The 19761-nt window shown below is 41.5% G+C and overlaps 2 protein-coding genes across 3 annotated transcripts; one reads left to right on the top strand and one right to left on the bottom strand.

Annotated features, from left to right (window-relative positions):
* Positions 1–1062: 1062 nt before the first annotated feature.
* On the top strand, positions 1063–7393 carry prdx2 (peroxiredoxin 2). The gene is made up of 6 exons (XM_050044776.1): positions 1063–1207; positions 2024–2144; positions 2316–2469; positions 4575–4697; positions 4964–5094; positions 6996–7393. The coding sequence occupies exons 2-6, from the start codon at positions 2042–2044 to the stop codon at positions 7076–7078; spliced, it is 594 nt and encodes a 197-aa protein (XP_049900733.1). The 5' UTR covers positions 1063–1207; positions 2024–2041; the 3' UTR covers positions 7079–7393.
* Positions 7394–10518: 3125 nt separating this feature from the next.
* LOC126390445 (transcription factor JunB-like) lies at positions 10519–12516 on the bottom strand. 2 transcript variants are annotated; one of them, XM_050044756.1, is made up of 2 exons: positions 12058–12516; positions 10519–11793 (listed from the first exon to the last, which is right to left on the bottom strand). In XM_050044756.1, exon 2 carries the CDS (start codon positions 11753–11755, stop codon positions 10847–10849), a length of 909 nt encoding a protein of 302 aa, XP_049900713.1. In that variant the 5' UTR covers positions 11756–11793; positions 12058–12516; the 3' UTR covers positions 10519–10846. The 2 variants fall into 2 exon arrangements, with proteins under 2 accessions (XP_049900713.1, XP_049900710.1); XM_050044753.1 differs by lacking the exon at positions 12058–12516 and having other exon boundaries at positions 10519–12041.
* Between the last annotated feature and the right edge of the window lie 7245 nt (positions 12517–19761).

Raw genomic sequence — 19761 nt, 5'->3', positions numbered from 1 at the left:
TGGGTCAAAGTTTCTCCCGTCAAATCTGTCTTTATAGATCACAACTTTGGCGTGGGAAGTGGCATTCGCCTCTCTCAGGCCTCTTTTTGTGTGTATGCAATGTTTATAAATGAGACCCCAGGTCTGGTTGCCAAAAAAGTTCCTCACATGTATTAAACCGGGTTGTTGGCTACCTCAAATTACATGTCCAATCCCCAATTACCCTCAAAGTTATTCATATTCCTTTAGTCCGTAAGGGTCCCTTAGATCAAAAGAATCAAAAGGGTTTTTCCTAAAAATACATCCAAGTTGTGAGTATTGTTTTAAGAGGATAAAGTGGTGTTGTGTCAGCATGTTGTAATCCTCGAATGCCGTAACTCTCTCTTTCTCTGATGTGCTGTCTGTCGGACCTAAATCAAATAAATGATTCATAATCTTTATGTTATCTGAAGCCTGATTTTAAAGCATATTCATACTGGTTTGAATAAACAATTCATTCATTCATTTTCCGTAACTGTCTATCCAGTTGGGGGTTGCAGGGGGACTGGAGCCTGACCATCACACTATCACAGGGCTGACACATAGAGACAGACAACCATTTACGCTTACTTTCACACCTCCAGACAATTTAGAGTAACCAGTTTACCTGCATGTCTTTGGACTGTGGGAGGAAGCTGGAGTACCCGCAGAAAACCCACGCTGACACGAGGAGATCATGTAGGCTCCCACAGAGGGGCTCCCCTCACCCCAGGTTCAAACCAGGGTCGACAATGCTAACCACTGCCGCTCTTTTAACAGCAATTTGATTGTATTCTCCATCTTTGCAGAGCAACAGTTTTGTCTGAAAGGAATGAAAGGCCTGTCCCATATAGAGGCCCATTGATTTCAGTGATTTAAGCAAATAATAGCCCGGGCTATTAATTGAGGTTTAACAGTATGTTAGAATTACTTGACTTAATCAGATGGAAATTGTATATGTTGTTGAAATAAGTGGCAATAGACCAATTACATTTCCTTAAATGAGCCCACAGACACATTTACACTTTCTAATCTCGTTCTTTACTTTGAAAGAAGTTATTTTCACTTCCGGAGGCCACCGCTGGCCCCGCCCACTCCTTGCACTTAGCCGTCCCTCCCACAGACTGCAGGTCCCTCCTTTCAGTCCTCTCCTCCTGCCAGCAGCAGACCTCCGCTCTGCAAACTTCTCCTCGTCTCTACGTTCAGTCAGGTGAGTGTGAAGTTTTTCGTTTGACAGACTCTTCACTGACAGACTTTGCCGTTTCGTCTGCGCAGCTCCGACAGAGTAGAAACTGTTTGGTGTGGAGCAGAGAGACGACAAAGAAACCGGCTTACTGCATTAAGCTAACGTTAAGCTAGCTAGGCAGTGCGGGTCAGTTGCTCCCCTCCTTCTTAAGTGTTTGGGCCTGTTTCTGGCTCTTTCTTTGTCCCTGTGCTGCAGGCTGGCACAAAAGACTGGCCAATGCCCACCACGCTTTGTTCAACACTGCTACCACCTCATTTGACAAATTTTAAAGCTTTGACCTTACAGCGCTGAACTTTGACCGAGCATTGACTGCAAATGGCGCATTTAAATCAACAAAGACGACAAAGGATTGATAGCTTTTTGTCTGTTTTTTAAGTATGACAAGTGCACTGAAATAGGTATGTGCATACCATATTTATTTTACCACCAAACTGTTGCTAGAATAGAAAGAGCAAGAATAATCACCTCATGGCTGCTGTGAAGGCCTGGTTGCAATGATTGTATGTTTAGTTTGTTACTTAACTGTCCTGCATTTATATATATATAACTGCAAAAGTCAACTCTTGATTAACAAAAATACATGTGTACCCCTCCTATAAAACATGCATATGTGTTTATATCCAGTAAGAGCCCTCATTCGTTTGTGATAGTCATGGTTATGTAAGCCATCTAATGTGCTATTGTTGTCTGCAGGCTGCTGAACGTGACTTTCATGTGACTTTATATCAGGGTCAGGAAGCATCAGGAATTTTCTGTTAACTGTTTTCATTCTCTCCTCAGTTTGCCACCACCACCACCATGTCTGCTGGAAATGCTAAGATTGGCATGCCTGCCCCAGCCTTCAAAGCCACAGCTGTAGTGGATGGGCAGTTCAAGGAAATCCAGCTGTCAGACTACAAAGGTAACTTTCACATTGACAGTGTTCACCACCAGTAGCAGAAGTATTTGCAAGTGCTACTGTCTCTGAGGAATTTGCTTCTTGCTTTTGCTTTCGTTTTCTTCTTGTGTCATATCTAATTCAGGTCGAACACAGTCAACACTTGTTTAACTTTTTCCCCTCTGTGCTCGTCAGGGAAGTATGTCATCTTCTTCTTCTACCCCCTGGACTTCACATTTGTGTGTCCCACCGAGATCATAGCTTTCAGCGACAGGGCGGAGGAGTTCCGCAGCATCGGCTGCGAAGTCATTGGCTGCTCCGTTGACTCCCAGTTCACCCACTTGGCATGGTGAGAATTCCTGTTAACTGAGATGAAATCAGGGCTTGAGTTGTAGTGTAATCTGTTTGGTAATGGCATGCAGTGGGACTGGTGATCCTTAGCCAACAGTTTAGAAATACCATCCACGCAGTCAACGAGTACGCAGAGCTTCTTTAACAGAATTTATTTTTATTTTTTGTCATTTCAGTCATAACTCAGGGTGGTCACAGGTCCTCAAAAAGTCTTAAACATTTACTAATTAGAAGTAAAATTGTCTTAAATTCATTTTGGATGGATCCTACTGGCTACTGAAAAAACAAAAATGCAAGGAAGCCATGGATGGACCTTTTTCTCTGAAGACATTTTGAGTTGTCTTAGTAAGATAAGCACAGGTGAAATTGATAACGTTAACAATTGCTCAGTTCCATTAATTGTCCCAGATCTGCATTAACCATTTCTGATCATGGCCTACTTACAGGTTAGTGTGCACTGGGAGCTGTGTAGCAAAGTGTAGAGTCTGTATCACAACTCAGTAAATATTGTCACATTAATTATGACAGTCATCCCGAGCTGTAAATGTCTTATTACTCTGTTGATAGTAGCTGTATTTGGCAGATCTGAAGTAACACCCACCCCAGTTTATCAGGTTATCTCCTGTCACTGGACTTCACTGCACAGTCTTGATAAGTTCTTATGTAACGGTCTGTGCACCGCGTCTTGATAGGGAGACATTTTGACACACTTGAAGTCCATTACATCAGAAATTAGAGTAACACTCTTGTCAGAGGGGTGTACTACAAAGCAAGGTCGACAGAGCCAGGCTTTCTTCACGTTAGCTGGCTTGACAGATCTTAAAGCCTCAGTCAGAGGTGATCAGCACCATGAAGGTGGTTATCAGTTTGCTCTGTTAATCCAGACTCTGGCTCTATCTACGGTCCCATAAAAGGGGGCGTTTGGTGCATCATTTGACTCTTAATTGCACAAAATGGACTGATTGTGTGCTTCCTACTTCCTTCCATGAGGAATCTGAAAAAAACATTGCAGCCCTGAGCAACACGACTGCTTGCAAATAAAAGATAAGACAGGAATGTGGGCATTTCTTCTTCAAAAGTTAACTCGTTTTACCACACGTTTATTTCTAAAGCTGCACATTATACACCTCTTAAACTTAAAATTGAAGAATTGAAGAACTGCATTTGGGTCTAACACTGTCCTGAAAGAAACACATTAAAGTGAAATGATTTTTATTGATTGAAAATTGTCTGTGATAAGAACCAACTGATTTTTTTAATTGCTGTTCCAATAATAGAAATAATAGTAATAACTTTTTGATTATGTCGTGCCTCTCAAAACAAAGTTAGTGAAACAATAATAAAGCTAGAAAAAAAGGTCCAACATATAAAACAGGATAAAACAGTATAAATAGTAACAGTAAATACCATCACTTAGGAAAAACCCCAATGATAAAAGTGAGTTTTAAGAATACATTTAAAAACAGCCACTGAGTTTATCTGCTTTAGATCCTCTTAGCTGCAGTATCTACAGTGTAAAATGGACAGATGGCAGATCTGGACCAAGCATTAAAACATAATCCAAAGTGATAACGTTATGGTTAGAAGGAGTTACTGATGAATAATATGGTGAACTTATTGATGTATAATGCTACCTGCGATTTTATAGAAGGCTTCTCTCAGATCCAGCGTAGGCAAATGGATCAGAGAACACTACAAAACATATTCAGTAGTTCAGTGAGAGAAAGAACAACGTGGCAAATAAAATAAAATTGCATTCTTGCATTAGATTTTCTGCATCACTATTATACAAGTTCCCATGGCAAAAAAGACTAAATGCAACATGATGCATAAGGTTGTGCTTTGGTTTTTTTTAGGCCAGAAGCTAAAAATTATTTTCATTGTTGATTTTTATTTATTTTTTTCAATTAGTTTTTTGGTCTTTAAAATGTCAGAAAATGGTGAAAAATATTGATCGGTGTTTCCCAAAGCCCAAGATGACGTCCTCAAGTTTCTTGTTTTGTCCACCACTCAAAGATATTCAGTTTTGTGTGTCATAGAGTAGGAAAGAAACCAGAAAATATAGCTTGGTGGCCTATTTTATATATAATTTTATTTCTACAGGACCAACACACCAAGGAAGCAGGGAGGTCTGGGCACAATGAAAATCCCCCTGGTGGCAGACCTCACCAAGACAATCGCCAGCGACTACGGTGTGCTGAAGGAGGACGATGGTGTCGCATACAGGTCAGGCAGACAGCTGGTGTGACTGCAGCTAGAATATCTAAAGCAAGTAGAGACACTAATAAATGTAGCTTATTAAGCATTTTGTTTGGACTACCAATATTCATTTCAGCAGCCCAATTTACATATTTGTCTGAGAGAGCATTAACATAAACACATCCAACTTGGCCAGTTTGCCATCTCAGTTGGTGCTTGTGCAGCTTGGGACACAAGTTAATAACCAGATATGTCTGTAAAGCAGTGCTTTAACCTGACTTTGTGCCTCTCAGGGGTCTGTTTGTGATCGACGACAAGGGCATCTTGAGGCAGATCACCATCAATGACTTGCCTGTGGGTCGCTCTGTGGATGAGACTCTGCGTCTGGTACAGGCCTTCCAACACACTGACAAATTTGGAGAGGGTGAGTAAAACACCTGTCAATACTCTTGCTTACCCGTGCTTAGTTGTTTTGGTCATCTTTTTTTACAGCTCCTTGTACAGGAAACTCGGTATCATGAATTTGTAATAAAACGTCGAGAGATGGTGGTTTTATTTAAAGGCCGATATTATAACCATAGTTAGGAGAAGGAAAAAACCGATAGCTGATTATTGGCCGTTATCATCCCCCCACGAACACACAAAAAAAGGTAGTCTTTGACTTTATTAGAAACTGGATAATGTTCAAATAACTGTTGACCTCAATATCTGAGTCAAAGTAATAGATACCTAAATAAATCACACTCAAAGTAATAATTCAAAATATGTATTTCAATTACTTAAGAGTATTGTGTAACTGGTAAAAGATCCAAATGTAACTTGAAACAAGATACTCAAGTCTTGAGTAATTTTTTATTTTCAAAATTAGGGATGGAATTTTTCTGAAATTCTGGGCCGATACAGATGGGTTTTTTTCTTGTTCATTTCATCTTTGTTATTTATTCCCCCCTTTGTGCCAAGCAAATGAGGAAATCTTAAGTATGAAAAATGAACTAAACTTTTTTTAAAGTCATTTAGTCCTTTATTACACTACCTTTGGATGAACAAAAATTCAGTCATACAAATTTATGAAAATTTTCCATTAGCGGTTATGTCTGGCCAACAGCTGCTAACAGCTAACGTTAACTAGCTTTCCTCCTGCTCATGTCAACACGGATTTGTCTGTTACAATGTCGCATTATCAGAAGAAAAAATAGGATGTGTCAATAGTGAGTTTACTGCGTCCTTTTCATCCTGATGGTGCCCCGGTGGAAGATCTGTGTTCATCCCAAGCACATCGTCTATCGTGTCTGGGACAGTATTAGTTCAACTCCTGCTTTTTAGCCTGTGCAAAAATGGTGTGACACAACAAAAAAACGTCGGCCACTGACATCAGTGAATATCATCTTATTTGCTGATAGGCTGATGATAGTCAACAAGGAAAATACTGGACGATTTCGATGTTCAGCTGATAAATCAGGGCATCCATACTCAAAATAATTTCTCAATGATTCATAAAACATAAAAAACAAGACTAGACGAAAACCTTGTATATGGCTGGACCGTGTATGAAATGCTAGAGGACTTTTAATTTGAAACAGTAAGTGGACACATTCACTCAGTCACAGACAGCTTCTCTACTGCAGTCCAGGCTACATGCTAAATAAAGAAGGATACACTCAAACACACTAGAAGGAATCTGATTTCTCTGGAGCTGTAGCCACTTATCATCGAACGCAGCCCTCCCTCTTCAGCTCCAGTTGCTGATTAATGTCTCCGCATGACTAGTGGAGGCTATGCGGCCATCGGTTGCTATTGGCACCAAGTTCCACTGATGATGATAGATTGTAAAATATCCTGTTAATGCCGGTAAATCAAATGGATTAATCGGTCAGTAATCGGTAACTAAAAGCATTGATTATGTTGCTGGCCTTTGCACTAGCTCCTAGAAGTTTAATCAGTAACAGTTCCTCCTTATGATGAGCTGCCGCGAAGTTAGAGCTGAGAAAGTGGTGTCTGCATTTAGTTTTTGTTCGGGTGGTTACAAGCTCCTCAGCCTCATTTTTATCTGTGACTTTTCTTGGTCACATTCACATCTTATAGAAACAGTTGGCATTATGGGTGTAGATTATTTGTATGGCACACCTCACACCTAGAGTTTAAAAGAACGAAATGAGGTTGCTTGTAGCTATAAACTGATTTAGAGGGCTTAGTATGTGGACATAGCCTTGTGTTATTGGTTTACCCTCTAGGCTATTCACACGTGCTTTGTTCTCTCTGTAAGCGAAGTTCAATGTCCGTTACTTGCGCCTTGTGCTAAACTTTGTCACTCCTCTCTACACACAGTGTGTCCTGCTGGCTGGAAACCTGGGAGCGACACCATCGTTCCCGATGTCGAGAAGAGCAAAGCCTTCTTCTCCAAGCAGTAAATGTGAAGGTCTTCTCGCTGACTTCCTAACCGTAGAGCCTGCCTTTTGGATGAGAGGTGTACCTTTGAAGCAGTATCTCATGGCGTCCATTTTCACGTATTAAACCCAACAACATTAAAACACTTGTTAGGTAAATCTTTTGTTGCCAATCTTTATCTTTGTACGTCCAGTGTACAATTGGTGGGGCGACCTCATAGTCTCAAGCACTGAAACTAAAGCTGTTTTGTTCCTTTTTCAGAAAAAATGTTGCTGTTTTTCCTTGCTGTAATTTGATAATTTGCTGTCATCTTTATTAAAACAGTGGGAAAATTGTGACGACTGGTACGTGCGTTTTTGTCAGACGAACATGGCAGCATTGCTGTATATGTTATGAAAGTCGTTCCACTTGTGGCCACTAGATGGAGCCAAAGTTCTTCCTGGATCCGCTCTCAGTGCCTACAAGTTTGGTGACTTTACAACTTGGAAGTATTACACCAACAGACATTTTAGGGATTAACTTGATGTATCAGTCCCGGGCCCTGTGCCTGGCTGAGGATCTGAGCGCGTCACAAGGCTGAAGTATTGGTTAATGTTGGAGTTATTGTGGTGTTTGACTCAGCACAACAACCTGGCATTGCCAAATGGCTCTGCAGCTCTTGCAGCTCTTGGGAAAGATTGGATTGTTGGGTATGAGTTCACACAGATCTGCATGACTGTTCCAGGTCCTTCTGATTGTTTGAGGAAAATATTTATCCGTGTGTATCCCACTGTTTTTTGTTTTTTTTTTAATTTAAATCCTTTTCAGTGTATTGACAGTACTTTTTTCAGGTAACATTGGATCAGTCGTCAGTCCATGTCATATTTACTGAAGTAAGAACAGTGGAGACTGTGGGACAGTGCCTCTTTGGCAAGTTATACCCCTTTTCCACCCAAGTTAGTGCATGTGTGTGGGTTTTTTAACATGGTAACACTTGCTAAAAATAGGTGCTACACCCACTCAGGTGTGTCACATTCAACGTCACTGACAGGCTGGAAAACATGTTAGGAAGAAACAGCATGGAGCCCAGTGAACATGTTACGGTTGTTACTTCTTTTTTATATCCCTTACTTACTCAGCCTGTCTTTCAAACTTTGTGCAGAATAATTTAAAGATAAGAATGGTATTTGTGGCGGCCCATCATTGCATCTCTCTGGTAAAGGGGGCCAAAATTAGCACGTCCACTGGGGTGTTATATTCCCATTACCGCCGATTGGAGCTGATAATACCCATGACTACCGCAGAGACGTGTCCCTGGTGTGAATGATGATTGTAACCTTTCCCATTAATTACCAAAGCCAGATGTTAGCAGGTGTTAGTGTTTGTGCAGTGGGAAAGGGGGGGTTTAGAAAGTAACTTTGCCTATGACATTCACCATCCGCATACTAAACCCTCTTCACTTTCAACCTCAAAGTAGACACCTTCTCACTATTCCCCACATTTTATACACTGTTTTAGTATCTACAGCATGTTAGCAGATGTTTGGCTCTTTTCCTATTTTAATTCTACCGCACTGTTTACAGTTCTGCCACATACCAAAAGCATATCATTGGAGAGCTGAGATTCCGACCTGTCGGTTCATGCCGGCGTTAGATGACTGAATTTTTTTATTAGGAGCCAGCACAGGAGTCCAAGGTGTGTCTGCTCTCCGTGGAACAGTTGGGACACTAACCTCAGGCAGTTTGGACTGTATTGTTAATAGTTTCTACCTTGTTACAAATTAATAAATGAAGACTAAAACAAGACAAAGGTTTTCCTAAAAGAATAAGACCCACTGTGAAGTTAGAGTGAATGTTGACTGCATGAACTTCATATAGGCCTACATATCAACCCATATTTTGATGAGCAGAATTCACCTATTTAACTTTTTGTTTTACTCTAAAGTTGTTTTATTTATTCATTTAATTGTATTTATTTATTCTTAAGGAAATTGAAACAAATTCAGTAGCCAACACAAATTTATAGGCAGCATGTGGCCTATGGTAACCACATAAAGCTGATAGCAAGGTGAGTACAGGTCCTTAAAAGCCTTAAAAGGTCTTAAACTGTCTTAAATTCAGATTCAATGGATCTTAAATATTTTTGATCACATCACTGTGAAAATATCTCCAGCCTGACAGACCTAATGACTGTTTGCAATCATTGCACAGACTGAAGAACTGCAATAATAACTAGCAGTTATGACACATCAAACTTAATCTCACGCAATTGTTATTTTTTCTGACTGTTCATTTTGATCTGACATCAGTGTGTTTACTTGGAAAGAGTACTTACACATGTGACACACACACACACACACACACACACACACACACACACACACACACACACACATATATGTATATTGTGAATTTCCATTACAGGTCTGGTCTTAAATTTCATATAAGGTGGTATTAAAAAGCTCTTAAGAAGTCTTAGATTTAACTTGGTTATATCTGTAGACACCCTGTGGTAGGTGAAACTGAAATAAAGACTCGGAAGACAGTCAAATTCCATATCTCAGTAATTTATGAAAATATAATCATTTCACAAATGTACTTTTTTCAGAGAGATGTGCAGACAGGTGACATTGAAATATAAGACTGTGTTTTTAAGCCCAGAACAAAGTGTCCTAAACATCTTGGGAAAATTCACTCCCTGTACATTGTGTTGGGGTCTAAAAACTTGATAAACTGTTAGCTGACACTTGTATCTGTTCAGGGATTATATTATTTGTATTACTGTTCAAGTGGTCTCTGATCAATAGGATGTTATTCTGTGTCCCAACTGACCCCACTCTCCATATCATCACTCTCCAGATACAATAATTCATGTTTTGTGACCTAGTTCATATAATTTATTGTCTATTTTCTGTTATGTGTGGATCCTATATATAATTTCTCACCTCTCCTCCCCTACATGTATTCCTGCCAGCTATTGTTGACACTAATTCTTGTAATTTCAGACTAGCTCTCGACCATCAGACAGAAAGTCTACTCTGCATGTTTGTCTGGAACTTTTTTTTCTACCATTTTTCCTGAGCTAGTGTTCTCACGGCTTGTTTTGGGAAATTGAAAGCAGAATGGGGAAACTCCCTCAACTCGAATAAACCACTTATTGACAAACCTCTTCATTTACACACACACATACACACACATTGTGGTGTGAAGGGGAGCGCTCAGCATTTTTGACGGGCAGTGTAGGAGGGAGTTCCCGGAAACCTTTTCGTTATATGACGTTTGCCAGCAAAATTGACCATATAAGGACTGACGCATGTGCGTCAATAGGGAAACAATCCTACGCTGGGACGTCTCCAACGTCAAGCAACTGTCTGCTGCTGAAACTTAACTGCTGACCGGACGAGAGTGGTTACGTTAACGAGAATTACCGTAATAACCCTAAGAGTTCTAAATACACATAGCTCAAAAAGAAACAGCAACACATATTTCTTAGTTTCATAATTTCATTTACTTAAATATATACTGTACAAGTAAAAAAAAGCGCATGCTCATCAGGCTCAACCTGACAAACACAAATAACTTACATGAGAATGTATCACAGATTGCAATTAAAGTAAAATGTAAACAGGCAAAGCCAAGACGACACTTTTAAAAACTTTTAAAAAATGCCCAAGTGTTTTAGTCTTGTGTGATTTCTGCTGCTTGTCTTTCAGACAGAAACCATCAGAGTCCAGTTCTCTCATATGTATCAGACATTGTTCATTGTGTATCAGTGCAGTTCATGTCCAGTGTTTTTAAAAGTGCTTTGTTTCTTCAGTAAGACTTCACTTTGGGCGCCAACATGAGCTGGCAGCCACTGCTCACATGTGTCATGACTTTCTGTTTGAGTTGGGCCACCTGCTCCCTCAGTACAGAAGCCGTGTTTGACAGTCCGGCGTTGTCTGTTTTCAGCACTTTCACCTTGTCCTCCAGACGAGAGATGCGCTCCAGCTTGCGCCTCCGACACTTGGAGGCTGCGAGCCGGTTCCTCAGCCGCTTGCGCTCCGCTTTCATCCGGTCCTGATTCTCCAAATCGATGGGGGACATCGGAGGAGACCCGTCGCTGCTCTGCATGTCAGGGACCGTTTGAGGCTCCTCTTTCAACCCGCCGTACCGCTGCGAGTGGATGCCAGCGCCGGCCAGGGAGTGCTGGAAATGGTGAGATCCGTGCGCAACAGCCTGGGGATGCTGGTGGTACTGGTGATGCGGCAGGTAGCTGATGGTGGTGGAGGGATAGCTGGAGGCTGAGGACAGGCTGGGGTTGGTGGTACAGCTGCCCAGGGTGGTGTACTCGAGCGCCTCTGGCTGCATGGATGAGCCGAACACCGTGGCTGGAGCCGAGCAGACAACTCCACCGGGGACGCCACAAGCAACTCCACCGATGGACACGTTTGGAGGAGCCATCTGGTTCATCCTGTGCAGGTCGTCCAGAGCTTTCACGAAACCGTCAGCAAAGCCTTCCTGCTCCTCCGTGATCCCGCGGTTGTACAGGTACTGGGCAGGTGTCGGTGTGGTTGTGATGACCCCGTTGCTGTTCTGGATGATCAGTCGCTCCAGTTCAGGAGAGGCGAGCTTCAGTGAGCCCACGTCCGCCGTGCCGGCCGAAAAGAAATCACTGTCGGCGCGCAGGTGCTGTGACTTGAAGTTTGAGTTCCGATATGAATCGGAGAAGTTCAAGTTCATATTCTGCTTTAGGAGCTTGTAGTCTGGCAGGGCTGCGCCTGAATGGCCATAAGCAGAGAGAAACGAGTCGTCATAAAAAGGCTGTTCCATTATTGTGGACATATTTCAAATCAGACAGTCAAAATACAAGAGTGCGCTGCAAAGATGCTGCTTGGACACCGAAGCTTTAGTGTCCCAACTGATTCAATCTCCAGCACAAAGTCCCGCTGTATTATTATACTGAAGACCAAAGCTATCAAAAAAAAACAGAGCAAAACTTCCAAAATAGTGGAACTGTACTGTACCAAGTCGTCGATTTGTACCTTTTGGTTGAATTCAAAGCGGAGTCCAGTGACTAATTCAGATGTTTTGATTCCACTCGTGTGTAGGAGAGTCTTTTCTGCTTTGAATGTGCTCCACTCGTGTTTCCTCTTAAATGACAAGCGGCCGACGTGCTCTGCTCTACTTATATCATCCGGTTCCACGAGTGCTCCGAGAAGCCTGTGATTGGTTGTTTCCTCCGTGGTCCCCGCCTCCGTGCATGTCAAAAGCGCTTGATGACGTTGTTGCCGGGAACAAGGACTGTAAACAAGACGAGGCCTATTCGGCGTTGGGGAAACTCAATCCAGGTAAACATAGGCTATAAAATACATCAAGTGCGCATCCACACTCAGTACCCTTTATTACCAAGTCAGTTTGAATGTGTCTCACAGCTTAAAGACACTCCCAAGGCACATCAATCCTTTTCTATCCGTTCTGGGACACTTAAACACTCCAACAGCCACTTTGCCTTTCATTCTCACCAGCGGTAAGGATATATAGTCTGGTGCTGAGTCATGCGATCCTTGCTGATATCGGACAGTCCATATTAGGATATCCTGGCGCACCAGTTCCTCCCTGACAGGAGCGGGAAGCCAATCCCATCCTGGCGCGCTTCCAGTTCTCCGGGATGTGGGAGGCGGAGGAGGCGCACTGCTGCCCTCCTTCACCCTGCAGGCAGGGAGAGGATGGGTAGGTGGCGTAAACTCTTGGGCGTGATGTCTTCAAAAATGCATGAAGCATAATGGGTGTCTGGCAAAAGTGTACATATGCTCGGGGTATCAGACATGACTGCAGGCTAATCATGTGACAATAAAATGAAAGATAATAATGGTAATGGATGGAGAGATAATAATCATAAAACGAATCCAGTGCTGCTCATTAAATATATACTTTAAATTAACATTGTAGGAAACATATATCTGTAGTATTAGAAATTAAAAACTAGTAATGTCTCATTTATTTCACTGTTTTAAATGTTTTTATTAAGTGCACCGAACTTAATGTTCTTGTAGAAATTTAAGGGAGCGTAAACAAGTGATGGAGCCTTGAAGGTATCTGAGAGTAAAGAAATGTCCCCCCGAACTGAACACCTGTTTGTCAGAAAGACGTCTTTGTCTTCGCTGTATGGTAATGACCTCTGAATCATTTCCCAGAGGGCCATGCGCCCACGCACGTTCATATCGTCTAGTTCGACTTTACAGCCCTCTGCTTACACCTATCCTCGGGTCACATGTGTGTGTTTGTGTTGTTCTCTTCTTTCATTACTATGGCAGCATCTTACCCATCTTTTCAAATGTTTTAAGGATGGCATGAGCACTCGATTTGGACATCAGTGTTGGTAACGTGTAGAGTAATTGCACAATTATTATTTTTTGCTCTGTTTAATTAAATACATATGTAAACTGAGCTTGTTCTCTATTAAAAGTTTAATTTTTATGGACGCAGTGATGTAACTGCTGTCTGTGAATATCTGCACAGATCCATATAACATCTGTTATATATTGTGTTTATAACAGAAAATAGCTACAAATTAACACAAATAAACAACATAGCAACTAAACAATAACAATATAAAACACACTATAATAGCATATTTTATTTGCAAATTTGCAAATTTCTTCTTCCTCTTCTTTTTTTATGTAACACCCTCTCGATGGCTTTTGCATTTTTCTTTTCTCTTACTTTAATACACACTCAACTCCACCATTTCTCTTATGTTTTCCCTTATGTGCATACAAGTGATGTTTAGAAGTATTTCAATAAAGTAAATGACAAGAATTTGCAGTGTAAGCTGACATTAAACTTGCGTATCATAGCTTATCTCCACTGTCTATGCAGTGCAGAAAGGTAGGCTAAATTTAACCCCTACCTGTTACTATTTTTTTCCACGAGTACTACTAATTTAAGGCAAGTAGTCAATTGTGGAAATTACTTGTTCTCCACCTATCAGTGGAGGACAGGGCTATTCTTAGTTATAGAAGTTGCCTCGTAAATTAAAGTTCACCCATATTGAAAGTCATCATGTTGTCACTAACCCTAATCCATATCAGCTGTAACATTAAACAGAGTAGTCATAATGTCTTAAGCTCTCCCAAACCATTAAAGATAATGGGAGTATCACACCATTGCACTGTGGGTATAATAGTTCAATTTTAACTATATTGTCTCCTGTGCTTTTCTATGACAGACAGAGTCCTCTGAAGGTCCGCTGTGCAGACACGACAAGAGAGATGCCATCGAAGGCCTGTGGCAGACAATGAGGTAATTACTGAATTTTTGGACTCACAGTGTGATTGTTGTGTGTGGAATTTGCCATTTTACGGTGTCTTTTATTTCGAGCTGTAAAAAGATGACCCTGTTTTCAGTCGGGATACTCCAGCCTTTTAGTTTTGTCTCAAGAGACAGATTAGATAAAATGGAAGACACAGAGGCCAAAACATCCAGATTTTTTGGTTCCTAGTAAGAGTCAAGCTCCAGAGTCACAGGATCCTGCATTTCCCATAATGCAATTTAACAGCATCTTTCTTGAAACGATGACATCATCTGGGTTATTTTCTTAGACTTTAAAATACTCCATGCAGAGCTACAGAGGATAGCTCTGCATGGAGTATTTTTACAGACTGAGCAGTACTTCTTATAACAAGCAAACTGAACTTGATGTGTGAAATTGGTGCAGTGTCCCTTTAATGTGTAGGTGACGGCTAGGTTTAGCGATCATTCAAATTTCAACAGTTTCATTTGATGCTGAATTTGAGATACACTTTAAACTCTTCTCTTTAAATTGCAAATGGGGCTTTCCCTTATATTATAAGATAAGACTGACCACTGAACTTTTGCCATCACCTTAACACCAGTGCCTTACCAGGAATGATACACGAGAGATACCAGTGACATTATCCGTCACCAGATCTGCTGCATATTTTTCAGTAACATTGCAGGCATTAGGCAAGCATTTTCTAGATCATCTGAGGCAACATCAGCCTCATCCCATGAACTTCCTCAGTTTATGGGAGTCGAAGGTTGCAGTTTGGCCAGCGGTCATGCAGTGGTCAGTTTGGGCTGAGCTCCTTCCACTGAAACCGTGGTGTGATGTGCGTCCTGTCAGTGAGAAGAAACGTCAAGGGAAACAGAGAAACAGAAGTAGTTTCAGGGAAACAGAGTGAAGTATCACTCAGTGGTCAGTTCCAGTTTCACAGTGACCTCATCTACTTCACTAAAGGTCACTTTAGTCTCAAAACTGGGACCTCTCATCGCTTGTGGTTTGTTAATGATACATTTTTGCTTCTGATAAGATTATTGGTAGGTGACTGTTTCTTGTCATTTCATTTATACATGGTCAGCCACCTGTTCTTTTTTCACTGATAATGTGACTGAGAATCTCATGCCGCCCCAGAGAGAGTGAAGACGATATAAAAGCCTTTTTATTTTGCTTATCGTTGCTAAATATGCACGTGCCAGAACTCTACTATAGAATATTTACATGTGACTTTCCTATTTGAGACCCTTAATTGGCTCTGAGGCTCTGAACAATTTCTTGCTTGCATGCACATGATTACATGCAGCTATGCACCAGAATTCACAGACGCACTGTTCAAACACCTCATGTGTACGATTCTGTCACTTTCCTTGAGCTCTGGTGTGATTCAGGTTGACAGTGGGGCAATAAAGAACAAAAGCAGCAGTGAAAATATGAAGAAAAAATAACATGAAAGCAACAGAGGAGGGTATAGGTGCCGTCACCCACAGCGGTACAGACGGTGCCTGTGGCTGAGCCATATAAAGACACCTTTTTCTGCTCTTCACTGGCTATTAGCACATCACTGGGGTACGTGATGACTGCCGGCTGTGCCCAGGAGAGAGACTGAGGGCAGCTGAAGTGAACTGTGGGAGGCAGAAGTCTGCAATAGCATATATTAGAGGAAATAATTGAATTTGTCACATTGCACTGTACAAGTGTGTCACTTATAAGAAAGTCTATAGTGTCAACAACCCGCCTAAACTCTTTCAGTTATGAATCATCCTTCCAAAATATTGTTTTTACTGAGAATGTGATGATGTGGTACCAGTAAGATGGATTGCAAAATAATTAGGCTAAAGGAATACTTTGCTGATTTCTAACCAGCTTTGTATCATAACAGTACGGGCAGTTATTGTGAATGAACAGTTAAACTTGACTCCATCTCACCAGCGCCCAGATCTCCTGTTCACCTCTCAGCTCAGATCCACCAGATGACCAGTTTGACATCATCCAGTGGTTTTATGCTGGCTCAAGGGCTGTTGCTTGAACTGAATTACGCATTTTCATATGAATTTATCAAGAGAACTGGATACAGTATTGGAGGCGGGGCCTCGTTCATTCGTATGAAAATTGCTCACTGGTGCACAAAGCCAAAAACGTTCTACTTCCTGATTATAAAATTTCAAAATACCCAGATCTTCTGCATTACCAGGCCCATAGTGCAAGCGCACTACAGATTTTCTTGAGCCGAGCGGCTAAGTTCTGTTTTAGCGCTATGCTAACTTAAAAGGGGATGAAATTATTTAATCGAGCTGCTCTTGTAAACTTTCTAAATGTTATTGGACCAAATGGATCAAATCCTGATAGTGAAACAAGTCATCTCACAGGGATTGTTGTGCTTAAAAAAAATAATCCACTGATTTAAAGATGTCTCTTTAAAAATGTAAGTCTTTTTTGGCCACATGGCATCACGTGATGGACCCGGAAGTTGTAATTCCATTTTTTGGCCACCATGAAAATTTATCTCAAAGCCAAACACACCTGGAGAGTACAGAAGTGAATCCAGAGAGAGAGAGCCTTCCTTCTCTTTCTCTCTCAAACTCAGATCAACCTAAGATCAAACGGTAAAACTCGGCAGAGCTGATCAAATATAAACCATGATTATTTCAGTGTGTTACCTATTTCTCGACTAAAATGTCTTCAGAAACATCTGCTAGTGACGTTTTTCTTTAGGCCGATGTGGAAGTTAGCGTCACCCTGGTTCCTTCGTCAAAAAGCCTACGGGATTTTTCTACTGGATTTTAAATTATTGCCGAAAATAAGCTCTGTGGCAAACAAAAGTTTATGATACTTACAAATTCTGTTCAGTAAGATAATCTTCACAAATGCACACCACGGTTATGTGAGCCACATGTTAGCAACCGGCTTTTTTAAGACTCATAAAAGCTTCAGAATTCACTAGTGGGGCATATGATAACATATTTTGTGTCATAGACCAAAATGTGAAAGTCTCTTCCTCAAGCTTGTGTTAACCACAGACCTTATTTCAGGCACCTAACCAAAAACCCATTTAAAAAAACATTGACATTCTGATAGGGGAACTGGGAGTGCAAAAATGCTCACTCATATTCAAGAATTTAGGACTCATTCCTGGGCACTCAATACAAGAACTTATGAACAGGAAGTGGATGTCATGGTGTTTCCTGTAATGTAAAAACGGAGGCTGAAAATGCTGTCATCAAACGGTAAAACCAAGTAGTGGTGATAGAATATGGGCCAAGATTCTGTTACTGTTATATTTTCAAACATATTTTAGCTTGCTGTTTAACTGTGATACGAGATTTTTTGTCACCAGCCAGACACCATATTGTTTCCTATGGAAGAATGGGTGCAGTCACATTTCGTCACCCACCAGCAGGAGCATTTATTGATCCAACACGTTGCAGTGCATTCTGGTGGTTGTAAGTTTTCCACCTCTGGAGCAAAAGCAAATGTCACAGCCCTTTTTCCCTCGTCATATAGCACCAATTTCAAAAGTATTTGCATCTTTCTACTGCAGACAGCCTAGATTTATGAAATGAACATCTTTCCATCAGTGACATACTTCTTTAAGTACCAACTCTCTATAAATCAGGTTGAGTTTACAGTTAATTTTTAATCAAAATTGTGATTTGGATTTTCAAAATAATGATTGTCTGTAATAGCTTGAGGAATTCATTCAGCTTGCGTGAATATTCACTCACCAGAAAAAGTCTTGTTTGCCCTTCACTCATTTCAAATACAAAACTTTTGTCAGAAAAGGACAAAACTGAAGAATGCCTGAAAGCTGCTGATGTTCATTTGGCCTTCATCACGACTTTAACTCCCTCCTGTCCTTCTCGCCTCCCACCACAATCTCCGCAGCTTATTCAGGCACTAAAACACTGGCTGGCTTTATTAAATGAACCAGAAGTAACGTCTCTCCTGCATCTTTGGCAAGGTCTTCCATGCTGGAAGCTCGATGACCTGGAAGCGGCCTGTAGGTGTGGTGAGTCAGGTAGGGGTGCTCGTCAGGGCAAAAAGATGGCTGTCCCCGCAAGGAGAGAACAGCTCACTCCCTCACACAGCATATTAAGTCAGAAGACTGTTAGTCAGTCCTTAAAGAGGGTGTAGGTCACTTAAATTAACGCTAACAAGCAGCCATTGTCAATTTCTCTTTCTCCCCCTCCTCTCCTCCATGAAGTGAACCCCATCCCTGCACCAAAAGCCTTTTCCTTCTTCTTCCCCCCTCATCGTTATTTGGCTGCCCGTGGGAAATTGAACCGCCTTGTGCGTGTAATCGCTTTAATGAAGGCATGTTTAATCAGCATATTCTTCGTCTGTAGCTCCCAGATAGTGCCAAGGAGCCTTGTAGCGACGAGAGACCTTTAGCACAAGACAGGATGATTGCTGGGGCCAAATGAGTGTGGCAGGAAAAGACAGTCGGACCCAGCTGTCCCCCCGGGCTGACGTAACGCATATGGAGCTGTCCTTCCCACTTCCCTTCCATCTACACGGATGCTTAAACTCCCTGTCACTCTGCCAGTCTGTAAAAAAGGCAAACAGCAGGAAGTGGGGGTTTTAATTAGGTCTAATCTGATTTTACATGCCCATTTGGTTTATTAATTGAGCTGGCTCATTGTGGCCTTTTTTATGTTTGAAAAAGACAAAAATGTGAACTTAATTATGAGGGGGGTGAAACTGTGAGCATGGCAGTGTTCACTATGAGGTTAGCTATTGTTTTGATGTATTTCAGTCTATCAAAGGTCATGGCTTCCTTTGTCTTGTTCCGATCAATTATAGCAACGAGACATAGAGTTCACAGCCATGTTAGTGACTCTTTAAAGGGTAACCTAGACCCTCTTTTCCCATGTCATTGTGTCTAAGGGACAATTTTTGACATTGGGCCAGTACTGAGTGAGACAACTGCAGCCAGCAGTGGCGAAACATGCTGCAAAGTAATCCTTGCAGGCAACTGAGCACTATCAATGTACATCCAGTTTTTTTGCCACTGACAGGCTCAGGGTGCTTTCAGACCTAGAGTTGTCTTGCTTTGGTCCGAATCACGGACTAATTTTGTCACAAAGTTGCATAATTGCCTGAGGTGGTTTGTGTTCTCACGGCAGCATTTACAAGCGGACTTGATAACATGCCTTGTGCGAGTAAGCTGCTCTTGAAAATCCAGGAAGTAAACAAAACATTGCAGAAGAGTTGGCAACATTTGCAAGACAAATGTGACACTCTCTAATGTCACAATGGAGGGACAACTACACGGGTTGATTTAATCGCTGGTCATCGTGTACTATATTGCTGTCATTGCTCAGTTTGAAAACGAGGCGCGGCTCCAACTAGAAAACAATGTTTTGATGCATTGGATGTGCTGAATGTGCATATTAAGGCAGTACAGGAGGCGGCGCACATTAGTAATCCTCCAGGACTGTAACATGCT

Source organism: Epinephelus moara, chromosome 5, assembly GCF_006386435.1.
Source record: "Epinephelus moara isolate mb chromosome 5, YSFRI_EMoa_1.0, whole genome shotgun sequence".
Classification (NCBI taxonomy): Eukaryota; Metazoa; Chordata; class Actinopteri; order Perciformes; family Serranidae; genus Epinephelus; species Epinephelus moara.
Note: the sequence above shows the minus strand (reverse complement) of the source record. Positions and strands in the feature narration are given on the sequence as shown.

Bases quoted from the DNA above. Each gene is read 5' to 3' on its own strand.
- prdx2 (XM_050044776.1), top strand. From the start codon at position 2,042: ATGTCTGCTGGAAATGCTAAGATTGGCATGCCTGCCCCAGCCTTCAAA. The intron at 2,470-4,574 runs GTGAGAATTCCT...TTATTTCTACAG, and splicing joins CAGTTCACCCACTTGGCATG to GACCAACACACCAAGGAAGC. The intron at 4,698-4,963 runs GTCAGGCAGACA...TGTGCCTCTCAG, and splicing joins GACGATGGTGTCGCATACAG to GGGTCTGTTTGTGATCGACG.
- LOC126390445 (XM_050044753.1), bottom strand. From the start codon at position 11,857: ATGTCCACAATAATGGAACAGCCTTTTTATGACGACTCGTTTCTCTCT.